This window comes from Dryas octopetala, chromosome 4, assembly GCF_963921425.1.
Source record: "Dryas octopetala chromosome 4, drDryOcto1.1, whole genome shotgun sequence".
In the NCBI taxonomy this organism is placed as follows: domain Eukaryota; kingdom Viridiplantae; phylum Streptophyta; class Magnoliopsida; order Rosales; family Rosaceae; genus Dryas; species Dryas octopetala.
This window is the reverse complement of record NC_141369.1, coordinates 18719741-18739191: the sequence shown is the minus strand read 5'-3', so window position 1 is coordinate 18739191 and position 19451 is coordinate 18719741. Positions and strand designations below refer to the sequence as shown.

The window sequence follows — 19451 nt, the reverse complement described above, 5'->3', positions numbered from 1 at the left end:
AAGTGGATCGTTCTCCAGCAAAGTAGAATGCAAACCACGACAACATGCAGTGTTTGGAGTTTATTAAAGTAAAAACGTTTTAAGGATAAAATTATGTGTACTAAATAAGAAAAATTATACATTGCAAATGCAGAAAGTCATGTAAACTTTTTCCTTTTTTTGAGAATGCATGCAAATGTTTGATTGACATTTAAGTGGTGATGGGTCACTTTTCAACTATTAGGATATATATTCTCCTTCATTAAATATGTTTGTGTGACATAAAATATTTATACTCTAAATGTTTGCATAAAATAATATTAGAAATACTAAAATTTTCTTAATTTTAGCTACCAACTTATGTGAAATATGATAAATAGATGAGGTCCAAATGAGTTTCATATATGAATGAGTAAAATACTATTATATAAATTAAAATCTAAAAATTAAAATAATAGTCTTTAGTACTATTCAATGTGCTCCAAATTAATGAGATGCATACCTTAATTAACTATCTATTTCTACTATTAAAAGAAAAGAAAAAAGAAACCTCATGCGTTGATAGTTTCATATAATCAAAATTTTTAATTAATTGTTTCCCTCTTATTGGAGGAGTAAACATTTTCAAACTGGAAAAAGAGATTTGAACTTGGTGGAAAATACCACTCGATTAATAGGAATTGATTGCTTATTTGCTTCAATTGTTATGGAAAGTTAAGTTTGAAGAAACTCAAGAGAAATAATGTGGAACTTACCCATATTCCAGTAAGTAATTACTAATAAATTTCTTGACAGATTCAAATGCATCCAAACACTTCCTTACGTCTCTGAAGACCAACCTAATGTCAACAATGACCAGAGAGCCACGTGTGCGCAACCTTTCTCTGGGCAAACCTTGGGTTACCACGTGTCCCCAGCTGTTAGACAAAATTACCCCTATAAACAGCTTCCAAGTTATCAAACTCAACCGAGCAAGAAGCCCATGGCATTTATGTCATTTCACACACATTCACTACCAGAATAAAAGCTCCATTGTCAAAGAACAAATATTTTAATATTAAAAACTCCAAACCCTTGGCAATGAGACTGTTTTGCAAGCAACATTCTTGTATTTTTCAGACAAAGAAATTCTCTTTCTCTCTCAACTCTCAAGTCTCAGACATTTTCTTTGCAAGACTCTCTCTCTTAAACTCCTCTTCTTAGTAATTCTCCAACTTTATCAGAGTTTACAAAGGACTCGGGGTTTGTGCTTTTTTGTTCTTTCAAGTTTCAGACTTTCAAGAATTGCTGTCATTACCTGGTGAGAATTTCAATCCTTCTTTTAGCTCAGATTTCTAGTATTAGTTCTCAAAATTCTCATAGCCTGCTTCTTATCATGGTATTTGTATTCTTCTTGTAGTTCAAACATGTGAAGGTTGTATTTTGTTTTAGCTTCAGCTTTTGGGAATTTTTGATTGTTTTTTTTTCTCTTTGGGATTGTTTTGTCTTTGGAATTATTCTTCAAGTCTTATGTATAGAGAGACTGCATGAGTATAGGATTAATGGGGTTTGTTTAGTTTTTTTGAATTTTGAGACCTTTACAAGTTTTGTGTCAGGTGTATGTGATTATGTGGTTACTTTATGGAACAGTGTAACTTCATCGTGGCATATTGAATGTTGAATTTTTTCTCTTTGATTTGAGAAAGAAATGTGTTTGGGAGCAGTACTATATCATGATGGTAGCAACCTTAAAGGTTGGGAAGCCGAAACGTGAGTGGTGTACTTTGTTAGAGTGTAAAGCATTGGCCTATGCATGGTAGACAGTGTAAGCTGTATGAACAACTACTTTGGTCATACATGAGCAAATGTAATTTGGTATGAATTATGAGATAAAAGGCAGTTGGGAGATCAAATACAATTTATGGATTATAGTATTATACGCAGTACAGAGCATTTATGTACTGGCAATGATGTCATTAATTCAGATGCGTATGTTCTATATGCCAGGATACTTGTTAAAGTTACATCTCTGCCTCTGTTATCTCATATGTCTTGTTTATATGTACCTAATTTTACCAGAATTTATATTTTATGTAGAACTAAGTTTGTTATGTTTATGATCATCATTGCTTAGCTAATAATTCTATTTTATGGGGTTAAGGGAGTTTTCGCAACATCAAGGATATTATTAGTTCAGGTGCTGTCTGTGTGCTACTGCTTGGATAAAATTATGGCTGGCAATTGTGGATTGTTGAATGGACCATTAAATTAACATGGCTTGGCTGTGCTGCAGAAAAATATGTGAAGGTAACTTTTGATAAATAATTATTCAGGTAGGATGGCAACTGAGAGTCTAGTGAGAATGGTGGAAAGCAGCAGAGGTAAAAAGTGGCCCTCTTCTAAGGATGCTGCAAAATTTGGATCTCCATTGAAAGGTATGACAGCAGATGAGTTGGGCTTCCTTTCAAAGGGGCACAGTTTTCAGAGAGATCAATCAGAAGTTATACCTAATCGAAGTGGTAGTGCTCCACCAAGTATGGAGGGTTCCTTTTCTGCTATGGGGAACCTGTTAAGTCAGCAGAACTCCAGTATGGAAACATGCTTGACTAAATTAAGCAACACAGTTGAAAATATCGAGTCTGAGGAACAACTGCGTTCTCACCCAGATTATTTGGCATACTACTTTTCTAATATGAACTTGAATGTAAGGCTTCCTCCGCCACTTATCTCACGGGAGAATCATCACCTGGTCCGCCATAATGGTGGTTTCGGCTCCAATTGGAGATTGACTTCTTTAGATGATAGTGCCAATGGATCCTTTCACCTTTCTCAAGGTTCTCTTGCCACTCATAAGGAGGAGCCTGGTGATGCTAGTTCATCCAGACAATTATCAGATAATTTGACAGAACATAGTGATGCAGTAATGCTTGTAGGGGACATGGCTTCTTTGGCAAGCCATAAGAAGAGTTTGGTGGATCTTATACAGGTATAGGAATTCAAGTTAGTGGTTTAGCATGTAATAGGTATTATGCTTAATCAACAATAATCTGGCTTGGCTATGCTTAACAATGTCCAGAACTTTTTCGTTTACTAGTTTTTGCTTCATGCATTCAGCTTATAACGTACTATTATAAGTTGTAGAAGCATTACCATATTTTCCTCTAAGAAGGAATAAGTATAATGCCCTCCCCCCTCTTGTCAAAGATAATTTTTGTATCAAGTCAATTATCAGTTTGTAGTGTGTAGTACAGCTGAAATCAGGATTGATAAACGAAAGACACTATGTAGTCTATTAGTAGCTCATCTAGCCAATAAGTGGTTTTCAAGATTTTCAATAAATGTAGGGGTTTTATGTTTTTAGTTTTTCTTATTTATCATTCAATTTCTTGATGGATTTTTAGGAAGACTTCCCCCGAACTCCGTCTCCTGTATATAATCAATCTCGCTCATCAAGTCATGCAACAACAGATGAACCAGTTGACAGTGACGTACATTCTGTTCCACCAAATGCTTCTCTTAACATGTCAGAATTTCCAGAATCAAATTCAGGCTCTATTGACGATTGTCCAGAGACTAGTGCACTGGATGCACATGCTGCTCGGTTCATACCAAATGATGTTCCTTTGGCTATCACCTCCCCAAGTGCACAACATCCTGATGAGGCAGGGAATCTACAAAAAGATGAATCAAGTATTGAGGATGCCGGGTTGGGGAAGAGTAATGCATCAATTAGTGGTGCCCATGGGTTCGATCTTTCCAGAATGGAGTCTACAATGAGAGCATCTAATGTTGATATCAACAGTAACAAACAACAAGAGAAACAATCTTATGGGAGACACATGCTACAACAGTATTCTTCTGCACAACAAGTTCCATATCAACTTCAGGGGGTTCAGGCCCAAGTAACTTCTCAAGGAATGAATCATTTGCAAAGTGGAATAGAAAAATTTCCCCATGGCTATCCAAAGTTCTCTTCTGTTGAAATGCAGCCATCGTTGCACTCACCTGGGTTCACACCCCCCTTGTATGCTACAGCAGCAGCTTATATGACTTCAGGAAATCCATTCTACCCCAATTTTCAGCAGTCTGGTATGTTTCCTGCACAATATGGCGTGGGTGGATATGCTTTGGGTTCTACATTTCTTCCCCCATATATGGCTGGGTACCCTTCTCATGGTTCATTTCCCCTGCCTTTTGATGCTACTTCGGGTACAAGCTTTAATGGTCGAACTGCTGGTGTTTCAACAGGGGAGAGAAATCCCCATGAAGGTGATGCGCAACACCTAAGCAAGTTTTATGGGCAGCATGGGCTAATGCTCCAGCCTTCTTTTGCTGATCCGCTAAATATGCAATACTATCCACGTCCTTTGGAGGATGCATATGGTGCTTCATTTCAGTACGGTCAATTGGCATCGAGGGGTGTTGTTGGAGGCCAGCTTACACAGCAAGAGTTATATGTTTCTGCTTATACTGGTGATCAGAAATTCCAGTCTCCAACTAATGGGCCTCTGGGATTTCCAAGTCCAAGAAAAGTGGGAATCAATGGCAGTGGTTATTATGGGAATCCTTCTAGCATGAGTGTCATGACACAGTTTCCAGCCTCACCTGTTGGCAGTCCAATACTGCCATCATCTCCAGTTGGCAGACCAAATCACCTTGGTTGGCGAAATGAATTTAGGTTTCCACAAGGTTCCATTAGGAATGGAGGAGTATATTCTGGGTGGCAAGGACAGAGAAGCTTCAACAACTTTGATGATCCTAAAAGGCAATCCTTTCTTGAAGAACTGAAATCCAGTAATGCCCGTAAATTTGAACTCTCTGATATAGCAGGGCGCACTGTTGAATTCAGGTATTGAACTATATTAAGTTTTTTTTTGCTTACATTACATGTAATAATATGATTATGGTTATACCAAATTAAAAATATTATGTTCATCTTTATCTTCAGTGTTGATCAACATGGGAGTCGGTTTATTCAGCAGAAGCTGGAATACTGTAGTGCTGAAGACAAGGAATCTGTTTTCAAAGAGGTTCTTCCACACGCTTCAAAATTAATGACTGATGTATTTGGCAATTATGTTATTCAAAAGGTATGAAAACTGTGTACTTAATTGCTTGTTTGTTGCATCACATATCATCTTTCTGGACTTGTGAACTCTGTCAAAGGCCTATAAAGGAGGTACAATTCTTGTTTTTGTGCTACAGTTTTTTGAATATGGGAGTCCTGAGCAGAAAAAGGAGCTTGCGGATCAACTTGCTGGAAAGATGCTGCCTTTAAGTTTGCAGATGTATGGTTGTCGTGTAATCCAGAAGGTATGTGAATAGACAACCATATCAGAAAAAAAAAAAAAAAAAAGTCATATTGAGCCTTTAAATTCCGCAGATGTACTATGTCTTTGAGTAAGTTCCATGAAGTTATTTCCTCTATGCTGGATGTTTGTTTTCAGGCTCTTGAAGTTATTCAGCTTGACCAGAAAACACAACTTGTTCATGAGCTTGATGGACATGTTATGAAATGTGTACGTGATCAAAATGGTAATCATGTAATACAGAAGTGCATAGAATGTGTTCCTACAGAGAAAATTGGATTTATTATATCTGCTTTTCGAGGCCAAGTTGCCACACTTTCTACTCATCCCTATGGTTGCCGTGTCATACAGGTTATCACACAGTTTTCCTTTGTGAAGTCTACCAATACGATTATCTGTATCATGTGTTGAATCATTTCACTTTTGCTTGTGCCAGAGAGTTTTGGAGCATTGTTCAGATGAGCTTCAATGTCAATGTATAGTGGATGAAATCTTGGAATCTGCTTATGTTCTTGCTCAAGACCAGTATGGCAATTATGTCACCCAGGTTGGTTTTTTTTACTTTGTGCTTCTGTTGCTTCCTTTTATCTAGGCAATATAACTATGGTTTCTGTTTTGTGAATTTTGGAAAATAGAAGTGTCCTCGAAAAATGGTATCTTGATGTTTTATCTAGGCCATATAACAGTAGTTGTTGTTTGTGAATTTTAGTCACAATACCTAACTCCAACTTTTGGAACTAGTTGATTCCTCAGTTCTTTTGTCTTGGGGTTCCCTTTTCTTCCTTCATGTGTAATTTCATTGCTTGTGGTTCAATTATTTGTAATTGAATGTAATGTAAAGATGGATCACACTGTTTGCAGCATGTTCTGGAAAGGGGCAAGCCCAGTGAAAGAATTATAATCATCAGCAAGTTGACTGGGAAGATTGTACAATTGAGTCAGCATAAATATGCATCAAATGTTGTTGAAAAGTGTCTGGAGCATGGTGATATTGCTGAGCGGGAGCTCTTGATTGAGGAAATCATTGGACAGTTGGAGGAAAATGATAGTCTATTGGTAAGTCAAGCCAAAGCATATATCACTGGACAATTGAAAGTTGAAACCAAATGAATTCCTGAATTTTTAATGATTTAAATTCCAAATTCTTTCCCCATGTTTGGAACATTAAAATTTATAGAGTTCATTTCCAAATCCTTAGAAAGTAAGCATTTCTAATGGAGAGGATTTGCAAGTTAACTCAACTAGAAGGTGGTAGTGTATTAAAACTACCAAACTAACCTGGCACCATTACCAATTCTTAAGAATGGCAAGGTAAATTAGGAAACATTGAATTATGCAGATGTTAGTTTCAAACGTCCGACTCATTCACATGTTGAACTGGAATTCATTTCCATATGAACTGAACTGTTTTTTCATTTGGTTCCAAACATTTTATTAAGACATTCTATTATTTTAATAACATGAGTATTGAAGATTCCACATAATTTTCTTGGTTTCATGCTTGATTTTGAGATTTAACTGAGTTTCCACATTAGTTTCAAAGGTTGTTTTCTGCTTACTGAGTTCTGTTGTTTGACTTTTATATTCTAGCCAATGATGAAGGACCAGTTTGCAAATTATGTGATTCAGAAAGTTCTTGAAACAAGCAATGATAAACAGCAGGAAACACTGCTCAATCTTATAAGAGTTCATCTTGATGCTCTGAAAAAATATACCTATGGAAAACACATAGTTGTTCGATTTGAACAGCTATCTGGTGAAGGTGAGTTAATTTTCTAGTCTCAGTTTATGCCCATATTTATGAGCATCAGTTATTTGTCTTCCCAGTTTAATAGAATCTAAAAGACAAAGACTAGTTTTCGGTTATGTGGCTTCTTAATCTATTATCATTTAAACCTTTTCCCAGACTCTGTCTCTATAATCTGGGCTTAATGATTTCATTTGTTTCTTAGTTTATATTGATTATCACAGTTGGATATTAATTCTAATTGTACTCTCTGACATGCAGCAGATAGCCAAACCTCAGAAGCTGAAGGGGCCTAGAATGGGATAGACACCATTCAACCCATTAGCCCCACCGCAAGGTTGCGGAGTTGGAGTTTTTAACAAAGCTAGCTGAAAATTTAACCCATCTTTTCATGATTCACACTTTTTATGGAACTTTCCAATAATAACAAAAAAGAGGTGCATAGAGTCTTTGGTTTGGTGCTTAGGTTGGTGTATAGCCATTAGTTGTTGCTATTTTTGAAAAATTCTATAAAAAGTGCTATTCTTGAAAAGAAGGGATAAGTGTTTACTAGTTTTGTTACAAACTCGCTGAGTTATGGTGATTAGCAGAAGCATTACATCAGAAACTATCCGCCAAGTACGAAAACTAGAGATGAACATCACAGTCTTTGCTAGAAGAAGGGCCAGATGGTAGCAGCTACTGCTTGTTGGTAGATGGTGCTAGATGTTTGACAGTGTTAAGTGTATACATGTATTGTGTATCATTAAATTTTATACGTATATTCACAATCGTGTAAAGCAATGTAAGAATTCATGTTAAGGCTGGCATAGGTACTAGGTAGGGCCTTTCTCATAGTATGTGAATTTGGGAAGACAGTAAATGGGTTGATATGTAATCTGATGTAAAAGTTATATATTGGTGTGCTGCTTATGGAATATATTGTAGTTGTGGAAATAAGACAGACCTTGTCAATGTTAAAAAAATTAAAAAGAAAAATGACCCTACAAATAAGAACTTGAAACAAAATAAATAAAAAATGACCCTACAAATAACAAATTGAAAATAAGTAAAATAATACATTACATTACACAGACAGTCAAGGTTTGTTACCAGATTCATAAAACTTAGTTGGGGATAAAAAGAGAGTGTTTAAGGAATGATAAATATGAAAGTAGGGCTGCTTTTTTATAAATTTGTTGAAAATGTCAAGTAAGTAGTGAAAAGTATAATAATTTGTTCCAATTAAAGCGTTATAAAGATGTAAAACAAAAAACAATAATCGTTCTGAAATAAAAATGAGTCAAATAATCGAAAAACCTAAATAATTTTCCCTTATAGAGAATATTGACCTAGGTTTGTTCTTTTAAATCACCCCTTCTCCTTTAAAAGGAAAAAACTCACCCCATTCTTAAGTCTCTAGTCTCTGGAGCTGAAAAAAAGTTCATGAATTCAAATAAAAAAATGAAGTAATAAAAGAAAGAAAGATCATTTTAATGTACCGGTCCTATATGTATAGTTATATACGTGAACAAAAGTAGGTTAATATCTCAGTTTCAAGATAAATGTAATACTAATACATAGTATTGTATCATACTAATGGAGACAACGTAGCGGGAATAAAGTAGCTCATCATTTAGCGCATTTTGATCATTTTGTTGATGAAACTTTGTCACGAGTTAGGATCAAATTGATGATGATGTAGTTTTTCGTAAGTCTTAATGAGAAGTCTATTAAAAAAACATAGAAAAAATAACATAATTAATTGGTCACACAATGGTCAAACTGAAAAATAAGAATAGTGTGAATTGTATTTTTTGTTTTTTCTCAAAAAATATTCACAAGGTTTATATATGTTTTTACTTACATTACTAACACATAATTCGCTGTAGCCCACACAAGATTTGGCTTATCAACTAATAATAATGTTATTTGTTTCATATTTTTTTTTTCCCATTTATATCTCATTTAATGTATCATTATTTTACTGAAAATATTTTTTTTTTAATTTTATTTTTTAATTTTTTGTATTCAAATTATGAATGCGATGTGTAGCATTACGAATAATGCTATACTTACCACATTCTTATACCATCTGACGTGTTATTACTTTATTGGACAAAGTTTTTCTTTTCCTTTTTGGGTTTTTATTTTTATTTTTTAGTATCCAATGTATGAATGCCATGTAAGTTGCCACATAAGATGGTATGAAATTATGGTATAAAAATGTGGTATATGTAGCACTAGTGGTAGCATTACTGATCAACTAAACTTTCGGGTTCGAATCCCGGCAGCGTAAAATACGCTTCTTTTTTTTTTTTTTTTTTGCCCTTTTTATTTTTCTTTTCATTTGTTTATTTATTGGTAGTATACTAGTAATGTCAACACGCAGTGCCAACAAAGACGACGACGAAAATTTCAATGTCTGCATGAGAAAATGAAAGAGATGGACTACAGGTCGGAAGTCGGAAAGGCGGTGATAGTGTTGATATGCGGGAGCTTAGTGTATTACCACTGCGCGCATCGCAACTCCAGCCTCCTCTCTCTCGTCTCCGATGTCCTCATCGTCCTCCTCTGCTCCCTCGCCATTCTCGGCCTTCTCTTCCGCCAAATGAACATCTCGTAAGTCTCAATTCCCCATTTTGCCCTCTCCCCTTTGTCTGCTCACTAAACCCATCAAAGTGTTTGCCTTTTCTCTTTATTTTTGGTTTGGATCTTCTCAATTGAAAGATCCCCTATATGGATAATACACATTCCAGTTGACCGACTAATTCTAATTGTTTTGTTCCGAAGCAAAGATATCCACGGGGCGGTTCGTCCTAATTTCTGAGGTGGTGTTGTTGGGTTATTGGCTGAATTCGGGTTTGGGTTTTATCCCGTAATGTTTGAAAGTGAATGACTGTGCGGGAAAGTAATTGCTTCTCTCTTTAATTTTGGTTTCTTTTTTGGGTTTTGAGAAATTGGGATTTTTGAGGTGTTGTTATTTGGTAATTGGCTGAATTAGGGTTTGGGTTTTATCCCATAACGTTTTGAGTGAATGCAAATTTGATGTGCTCAGTTCATTTCGATTTTAAATGCTGTAAGTGTTGAGAAATTTGGGTTTTTGTTTAATTTTGATGGGCTCTAACCTCTCGGGTTCTGGTGGGGTATGGTATTGAATGGATGCCTTGGAGTTTAGATAGGACATTTGGCATTGCAGAAAAATCGGAGTTACTACCATGATAGATGAGATGAGAATGAGAATTTGTGATTTCTTGAAATGCTTGAGTGTTTCAAATGCCATTTGTGTCAAAGGTATCATTTGAGAAGGGGTTTCTTCGCGAATCTACAAATTTGATACTATAGTGATTGTGATCTCTATGTTTAAGCATCCATTTTATTGTTGACTAGGGTACCCGTGGATCCACTTGAGTGGCAGATTTCGCAGGACACTGCTAATAACGTTGTTGCATGGTTAGCCAATACCATTGGAGCAGCTGAGTCTGTGTTGAGGGTTGCAGCCACAGGGCATGACAAGAGGTTGTTTTTCAAGGTAATACTTGACGAGTTCTATGGATTTTTGTTTTGATATTGAGCTTATGTACAGTCTTTTAGAACTCAGCAGTTGTGGATGACAAATTTGGACGTCTAACTGCTGCTGGATTTAAGTATCAAGGGGACTAACAAAATAATTAGAACTCAGAACATATTTTGAACTTGAATATTGTCGAATTTGAATGTATCTTAATATATAGCTGCTTACGTATGTTTTATGCATGCGCATGTGCTTTCATGCTTGCATGCGCTTCTCACCTGGAAGACATGGATGTTATGTTTATGACAAATCTGACACCATTTGGAGACTAGCAAAATAAATCACACTTCTTTTGTCAATAAAAAAATAAAATGTTTGGAGAGGGGGAGGAGAGAAAATCTAATAATTTAGTTTGGATATTTTAGTTTCTTTTGTGCTTTTAGGTGGGGATTGATACTTTAGAAATTCATCCAATAACCTGTGAGATTCACTATCTATGTTGTGGATACTGACTATTCTGCATAAGGATTGAGCTTTGTTGGTTTGTATGCTATTAAAACATATGTTGGCATGATTAGATGTCATTTCTGTAATCTAAAATAGTCATTTTTTAATGTGGACTCTGCAGTTGTCAGTGATGGTGGTCAATAACAAATCAACCTAGATATCAATTCTATATGTGGAACTTTTGACTTGAGTAAGGCATATTGTGGTGTCAGGTCCCTTTGGCTGACAGGCCATTATGTGTTGATAAAGCAGTCTGCTTGAAGAACAAATTTTGCCTTTGCTAGTCTCTATCAAATTGATTCTATGTTTTTGTTGGAGTAGTTGCAGATGTGGCTTATCATCATTCAGATAGTGTGCTGCAATGTAGAATGAAGTTATGCAAATTTATTCTCTTAATGTAGTTCTTGCAGACAGCTACCCAAATAACTTATAATGTAAATCTTTCCCCAGGTCGTGTTTTGTCTTTACATGCTATCAGCTTTGGGACGGTTGGTTTCAGGTCTTACAGTTGCCTACGCTGGTATGTTTTCTGCTTAAATCTGTTTCTTCTTCATAGCTTGAGATAATTTTATTAGTTTGGTCTTTTAAGCTAAGAGCAGGGTGACCCTTTAAATTATGGTTTGTCAGATTCAGTAGCCACTGCCTGTTTTTTCGCTAGTTGTTTATTTTTATTGATAAAAGGCTATACTCTTTCAAGACTGGCTTGTTACTTAAAGCTTTCCTGATGTTTGATTATTAATTTTAACTGTTTCTGTATCTGTATTTTAAAGCATCACATATATGTAACTTACTTAGAATCTCTTTGCACCTGAAACAGGATTATGCTTGTTTTGTCTTGGTATGATTGCGGAGAACACTGAGTCAATCAGTGCATGCTTGTCTCCATTTCTGGGGAGAAGAAATGGTCTCACTGAGGAGGAGGATACTGCAGAGAATGACACTATTACTATGTAGCTATGTTTTCTGTAATCACCATGTCAAAAAGATATGAAAAAAGAAAAAAGAGGGCGGTTTGATTGTTTGAATTTATTCCAATCATTTGCACTGATTATATATATATATATATATACCTATTGTACCAGATGCAATGATTAGTGAGATAATACACATCAGTAAAACAGCAACAAAAAACTGAAAAGGAACCAAGAGAAAGAGATCAAAGTGGCACTATTAGCTCTCTATTAAAAAGGAAATAAATACAGTTGCCAAGAAAAGTATATACATGCTTAGAATTATGAAAAGGCTCCCAAACTTACAAATATAAAATGCAACTCAGTTTTTTTTCTTAACACTAAGCTAAGCTGCACCCATTATTGGCAGCACTGTGTTTGGAATCACAGGTCTTGTATCCCTCTGGTACATGATTTTCAAAGGAAGGATATGATGCTTTGAAAAACCATGGTGTTCTTCAATCTCCTCTGTCATTTCGGAGCTCAAGTTGCCAAGGGGTATAAAGCTACTGTAGCTATGATCACAGGATGGCAATGAGACTTCCTTCAATCTTTCAGCATGTCCATCCCACTCTGGTTTACACACAAAAGGGTGGCTCAAGAGCATAGCAGCTGTGGACCTCTTTGAAGGGTTCCTCACAAAACACTTCCCCAAGAAATCTTGAGCCTCTTTGGATAATCCACTAGGAATAATGGGAACTTCAGAAGCAATGCGATGCTTTAAGTCCGCAAAGTTCTTGCCAGTGTTCACTTTCCATGGCAGCTTCCCAGTTAGCATCTTGAAAACAACACAACCTAAGGCCCATATATCAGATGGCTGCTCCTGAATTCTATCAACCACAGTTTCAGGGGACAAATACATTGCAGTGCCTCTAATTCCACAAGGCTTTTCACCCTTCTTTTTCGAAACACTCTTTGCTAATCCCAAATCCGCAATTTTGGGCACAAACTCAGTAGTACCAGAACAAGTTCTAGCAGCATCAGTGTTAGCCACAAGCAATATGTTTTCAGGTTTCAAATCACAGTGCACATAACCCTTTTCATGAATGTACTTGAGCCCTCGTAAAATCGAGTCTGTATACTTCCTTACTTGAGATTCACGCAACCCTAAACCCCCGGATTTCCTTATAAAATCACCCATGCTTCCTCCAGAAGCATATTCCAAGAAGACATTATATATCTTAGTATCACCATACGCCGTCACATCGTCTCCGTTGCAGTCAATAAGAAAAGGGCAATCCCGAAAACAGTCAAGAAGTGCTCTCTCCCTCACCAGCTCGGCCGAGGCAGACGCCATTGTCGATTTCACTGCCATAACCTCCAGCGATCGCTTGAACCACAAACTGGGTTTCGTTACAGAAGCCAGATAAACCGACCCGAACCCACCTTTCCCGAGCATCCGCCCTCGAACCCACTTAAAGCGAGAGGCATACAAACTCTGCTCTGGCCCAAGTGGCAGATCTGGTACGCGTTCTCTCTTGTCTCCTCTTTTCCTCTTCAAAGTGTTCATTGTATAAAACTGCTTCTGCCGATTCTCTGTCTTAAGAAAGACAAAGAAACGGAGGAAGAGAGGAACTAATAAACAGAGTGGAGGATGAATGAAGACGAAGTGGTCCTTTGAAGGAGTTCTAGCAGAGGCGGCGAAGAAGAAGAAGGGAGTTGGAGATTGAAACTAAGAGGTTACTACTGTCTGCTACGCGGAGTTGTGTATAAGGGTTTTGTGGAAATCTCTAGTTTGGTTTTCCCGGTCGAGCTGGGATTATATAGACAGTTGGAAATCTCGGACTAACGGTCACATTTTAGTTCGTTTCGCGGCTTTTTTATGGCGGTCTAATCAGAGGCAGTCTAATTATTGCTAATATGAGTTTATTATTATTTTTTTTTTGTAAAATCGATCATTGTTTTTTTTTTTTTTTTTTAAGATTGGATTTATTTGAATTCAATTATTTTGTATCTTATTCTTAGCCCAACTTTTTGTGTGTAATTTTTCCCCCACATTTATACTTGCAAAAAAGTACAACAATTGATAATTTATTCATGTAGTTTCCTTTGTTTTAAGGATGTTTGTCTCAAAATCTTTGCCACCACGTGTTAACTAGGCTGCGGATCAAGAAAATCATATCCTTCAAATTTGTGTTGGGCATGCCAGTACGCGGCCAAAGGCCGAGCATACAAATGATGATATTGCGCGAAACTGACTTCCGATCAGGCCACTATGGACAAAGGAAGAAACATTTCTCGGTCGCAAAGGTTTTGATGCATTGGCTGCTGTTTACACCCAAATTTGGCACGTATTTGTGAAAAAATAGCAGGAAATTAGGATAATTATTATTGATTATTCTATGGATTTTATTAATATTTTGGTGGATTTTCTTAGATATTAATTGTGCAGTTTATTTGAGCGTGAAAGAAAATCAAGAGAGATATGGTGCAATAAGGAAAGGATTCTGAAGACTTGATGGCTAAGAAAGTCAATTTCTACTTACACAAGGACTACTTGGCACTAGGTTATCACTCTTATAAATACATCTCTTCAAGAAGGAAAAGCTTTCTCTACACAATCTCAATACAACAATCAAAAATCAACAATCAAGCAACCAAATTCCTCAAGTTCTTTAAGCAACCAGTTTTTCTTAGTTCTTAGAATTTCTTTTGGTCAATTTCCATTGTTTTGTAGCTCTGCTAAGAACACTTTCTTAGTATTAATTTCACATTAATTCTAGTATTTTCTTCAGTTTTCAGTCAATTGTTGTTGTTCTTGATTTTTCTTAGATTGTTCATGCTACTAAAGTCCTTTAATTTTCACAGGCAAGAAACAAACCTAGACAAGTTCTTGTTCCTTTACTTATCGCACAATCGTTTGTCAGAAATTAGATTTATTTCGGCGCAATTTCTTATTTTTATTAATCTTTTCTATTACGGCTTCCCGGCCGAGAATAGTGGCATGCCCGCAAGCACCCAAAGGACGAAAAGCTCTACAGTCACAATTCTTCAAAAGTTGTAACCGGCGAAAATCTTGAAAGGTTATGACTCTTGATCTTCATAAGATTTCTCAGTTACTTGTAACAGTGATTCTCTTCCAACCTTATCTTTTGGCGCTACTGGGCTTGGCCCGTGGGTCTTTTTGTTTGCCATTGGGCCTTTCCTTGTGTGCGTACGACCCAATCCTTTCGTCAGCCCACTTTGTCTTAATTACTTCTTCCATTTATTTGGCTGGTTTCATAAACGGCCCAATTCCCTTCCAAGCCTAGCCCATTAAAGGAAAATACAAATTTAGGCCCAAACAAAGAATCATACCTCTACAAAGCTCAACTTCTTTAAAAAAAAAAATCCCTTTATTAAATTAAATAAGAAAATTATGTTTGAGAACTAGGTATTATACAAAGAATCAAAGACAATATTGATGATGATTAGTGCAAGTGTGCAACAAATGTGTAAAACATAGTTCCAACTATAATTTTTTAACATGCTCATTATAAAAAATAAAATAAAAACTCAATTTGTAAATATCTATATGAATTCACAAAATTCTTATGAATATATTTTGAGTGTAGTATCATTCAAAGAATGTGTCATGCCATTCATACTAATTATATGAGGATTTAATATATGTATATGTACACAACTTAACAATTTCATACTATTTTTTTAGATAATAGAAAAGGTTAACATTAAAAAAAAAAAATTTAAACACTATTTAAATTATTTGGTGAGATATTGGTGAGAATTAAACATTTATGTTTCGACAACGCAAACATAGAATGTTATTATTGACTGCAATAGAGATGATCTGAAGGTTGGTGATGGTGAACGTAAGATATACAATGTGTTCTTGGAGTATGCTTCTAGAGAAACAATTGGGGATTTGATAAAGACCGTAATAATGTAATAAATGATCACTAGCTAGGTTGAGATTTGATATAGATATCTTCCGTACTCTCAAGTCATATTGATTTCTAATTTGGAGTCTAATAGGGTTTGGACTCCAACTAGGATTAGGAGTCTAGTTGCTTGTTCTTGTGTATTTGATTTCTTGTAGGCTAAGGATTGGGTTGTATATATTTGTATAGTGTATGATCATTGAGATTATTGAGAAATAAACTTCTATATTCTATTTCCAATTTCTGCTTAGTTCTACAAAAAATTAATATTGTATGACTGTATGTACCATATTTGTCTATTAAATTCATATATCTTACAAAGATAATATGAGTTTTATCTTTTATGCCAGTCAATCTCATCTTTATGCATATGAGAGATGTAGTTAATAATTAAAAAGAATACTTACTTTTATACAACTTGAAAAAAGAAAAGAATAATGTTGGCATTAACAAACATGTCTATAGTGTTGCACTTTTTATAAAGAACATTTTACTACTATAAAGCCAAAAGAATAGTTTGGCATTAGGATAGTCTAAAATACTCTTTATTCAACAAAATAGTTACATAAAATGACACTCCACCACCTTAAAATGTAGAGAGAATAGTGAGAAGTTATAAAACAATACAAACAAAATATATAATAAAAATTAAGGCCAATTAAGATGCGCGGAGTGTGTGCCAAAAGGCTAATAATGATGAATCCGTTATTAATATTTTGTTATTACATCATGTCGACAAATGACAATTATTTATAGTAATTATATATAGTAAGACGAAGTAACCAAAAAGGGGGATATATGTGATATCCAGACCCTTGAAGATCAATAAACATCCCTTGAAGACTTAAAGTTGAGAAGAATCAATTGAATTTAACCATTTCTGCACCTCTGCTCCTTCTCACAACCTCTTTGGTAAGGGTTGCTTGGTGGAGGCTGGCAGCGAGTCCCAGTACAACGCATCGGCTGGTCATGATCAATGGCCCCATAACCAATAGTCTTGGCATGGGCTGTTTCAATGAAGAGCGAGCACATAAGGAGACCAACAATGCACAAAGTGAATGCCTTGGATATGGCCATTTCTTCAAAACAAATGGGTAATCACAACTATGGATGATATATGATTGGAGGAATTCAGAAATTAAGTTGCTATTTAATGTGTTAGTTTTTGCTAATTTAGACGTGTGATTGAACTTGAGTTGTTAATACCGTTGTTGATTATTGGTTTTAACTCAACGACTCGTGGCTTAATTAAGCTCAATATAACAGTTTGGCTTGAATGGCCAAACTAGATATTCACTTCAACTTTAATTAGAATTGATATTATTAGCCATGCCTCTTTCTCTGGCTTTGCGACATTAGAAACAGCAAGAGCCACTGAATTTCAATACCCAATAACTGAAGGATTGAGATTCGTTATGATAATCACCTTTCTTCTTTTTTTAATATATTTTGTTTTTTCTGAAGTTATATTCATATTTCACAAGTTAATTACAAGACAAAGCCTTAAATCATTATGAACCATATGATGTTATAAGGAACACATTGGTAGCTTTAATAATAAAAAATATCAATATGCGAATTAAAATATCATACTTATATTAAACTCAAATAAAACCAAAGAACACAAGGATTTTGATCCTAAATCCTAGAGAGAAATCATAACATTTTCTCAAGAACATGTATAAATTAAAAAAAAAAACATAGTAACAACATATGGTAATCGAAATAAACTAAGAGGTTTAATGTTCTTGATCTCTGAGATTTTTCTGGGGGTCAAGTTATGTTCTTGGTGACTCAAAGTCTCTATTTATAGTGGACAAACCCTAACAAGTGTCTTGGATCCCCAAAGTCACGATTCTTCAAGAAGTTGTAATCGGCAAAAATCTTGAAAGATTATGACTCTTGATCTTCCTAAGATTTCTCAGCTACTTGTAGGAGTGATTCTCTTCCAACCTTATCTTTTGGCGCTATTGGGCTTGGCCCGTGGGTTTTTTCGTTTGCCATTGGGCCTTTCCTTGTATGCGTACGACCCAATCCTTTCTTCAGCCCACTTTGTCTTAATTACTTCTTCCATTTATTTGGCTAGTTTCATAAACGGCCCAATTCCCTTCCAAGCCTAGGTCATTCAAGGAAAATACAAATTTAGGCCCAAACAAAGGATCATACCTCTTCAAAGCTCAATTTCTTGAAAAAAAATCCCTTTATTAAATTAAATAAGAAAATTATGTTTAAGAACTAGGTATTATACAAAGAATCAAAGACAATTGATGATGATAATGATGATGATTAGTGCAAGTGTGCAACAAATGTGTAAAACATAGTTCAAACTATAATTTTTTAACATGGTCATTATAAAAAAAAAAAAAAAAAAACTCAATTTGTAAATATCTATATGAATTCACAAAATTCTTATGAATATATTTTGAGTGTAGTGTCATTCAAAGAATGTGTCATACCATTCATACTAATTATATGAGGATTTAATATATATATATATATATATGTACACAACTTAACAACTTCATACTATTTTTTTAAATAATAGAAAGAGGTTAACATAAAAAATAAAAAAAAAACTTTTAAACACTATTGAAATTATTTGGTGAGATATTGGTGAGAATTAAACATTTATGTTTCGGCAACGCAAATATAGAATGTTATTATTGACTGCAATGGAGATGATCTGAAGGTTGGTGATGGTGAACGTAAGATATACAATGTGTTCTTGGAGTATGCTTCTAGAGGAGGAACAACGGGGGATTTGATAAAGAATGTAAGAATGTAATAAAAGATCACTAGCTAGGTTGGGATTTGATATAGATATCTTCCGTACTCTCAAGTCATGTTGATTTCTAATTAGGAGTCTAGTAGGGTTCGGACTCCAACTAGAATTAGGAGTCTAGTTGCTTGTTCTTGTGTATTTGATTTCTTGTAGGCTAAGAATTGAGTTGTATATATTTGTATAGTGTATGATCATTGAGATTATTGAGAAATAAACTTCTATATTCTATTTCCAATTTATGCTTAGTTCTACAAAAAAGTAATATTGTATGACTGTATGTACCATATTTGTCTATTAAATTCATATATCTTACAAAGATAATATGAGTTTTATCTTTTATGCCGGTCGATCTCATCTTTATGAGAGATGTAGTTAATAATTAAAAAGAATACTTACTTTTATACAACTTTAAAAAAGAAAAGAATAATGTTGGCATTAACAAACAAGTCTATAGCATTGCACTTTTTATAAAGAACATCTTTACTATTATAAAGTCAGAAGAATGGTTTGGTATTAGGATCGTCTAAAATACTCTTTATTCAACAAAATAGTTACATAAAATGACACTTCACCACCTTAAAACGTAGAGAGAATAGTGAGAAGTTATAAAATAATAAAAACAAAATATATAGTAAAAATTAAGGCCAATTAACACGTGTGAGAGTGCGTGTCAAAAGACTAATAATGATGAATCCATTATTAATAATAGAATTATTTTTGTTATTACATCATGTGGACAAATGACAATTATTTATAGTAATTATATATAGTAAGACGAAGTAACCAAAAAGGGGGATATATGTGATATCCAGACCCTTGAAGAT

At 35.0% G+C, this 19451-nt stretch overlaps 2 protein-coding genes and 1 pseudogene across 5 annotated transcripts; 2 read left to right on the top strand and 1 right to left on the bottom strand.

Moving 5' to 3' along the window:
- The first annotated feature begins 1073 nt into the window (after positions 1-1073).
- Positions 1074-7943, top strand: PUM5 (pumilio 5). 4 transcript variants are annotated; one of them, XM_086242192.1, is made up of 10 exons: positions 1074-1279; positions 2292-2944; positions 3360-4807; positions 4907-5048; positions 5164-5271; positions 5406-5618; positions 5704-5814; positions 6129-6323; positions 6858-7029; positions 7276-7943. In XM_086242192.1, exons 2-10 carry the CDS (start codon positions 2297-2299, stop codon positions 7308-7310), a joined length of 3072 nt encoding a protein of 1023 aa, XP_086098318.1. In that variant the 5' UTR covers positions 1074-1279; positions 2292-2296; the 3' UTR covers positions 7311-7943. The 4 variants fall into 4 exon arrangements, with proteins under 4 accessions (XP_086098318.1, XP_086098317.1, XP_086098319.1 ...); XM_086242191.1 differs by having other exon boundaries at positions 2252-2944; XM_086242193.1 differs by having other exon boundaries at positions 2120-2944; positions 7279-7943.
- Positions 7944-9357: 1414 nt separating this feature from the next.
- On the top strand, positions 9358-12043 carry LOC147287668 (Reticulon family protein). Its single transcript, XM_086242210.1, has 4 exons — positions 9358-9615; positions 10384-10525; positions 11465-11534; positions 11832-12043. Exons 1-4 carry the CDS (start codon positions 9431-9433, stop codon positions 11966-11968), a joined length of 534 nt encoding a protein of 177 aa, XP_086098336.1. The 5' UTR covers positions 9358-9430; the 3' UTR covers positions 11969-12043.
- A 239-nt stretch (positions 12044-12282) lies between these two features.
- LOC147287667 (mitogen-activated protein kinase kinase kinase 20 pseudogene) lies at positions 12283-13732 on the bottom strand (annotated as a pseudogene).
- Positions 13733-19451: the final 5719 nt, after the last annotated feature.

Bases quoted from the DNA above. Each gene is read 5' to 3' on its own strand.
- PUM5 (XM_086242192.1), top strand. From the start codon at position 2,297: ATGGCAACTGAGAGTCTAGTGAGAATGGTGGAAAGCAGCAGAGGTAAA. The intron at 2,945-3,359 runs GTATAGGAATTC...ATGGATTTTTAG, and splicing joins GTTTGGTGGATCTTATACAG to GAAGACTTCCCCCGAACTCC. The intron at 5,815-6,128 runs GTTGGTTTTTTT...CACTGTTTGCAG, and splicing joins ATGGCAATTATGTCACCCAG to CATGTTCTGGAAAGGGGCAA.
- LOC147287668 (XM_086242210.1), top strand. From the start codon at position 9,431: ATGAAAGAGATGGACTACAGGTCGGAAGTCGGAAAGGCGGTGATAGTG. The intron at 9,616-10,383 runs GTAAGTCTCAAT...ATTGTTGACTAG, and splicing joins TTCCGCCAAATGAACATCTC to GGTACCCGTGGATCCACTTG. The intron at 10,526-11,464 runs GTAATACTTGAC...ATCTTTCCCCAG, and splicing joins ACAAGAGGTTGTTTTTCAAG to GTCGTGTTTTGTCTTTACAT.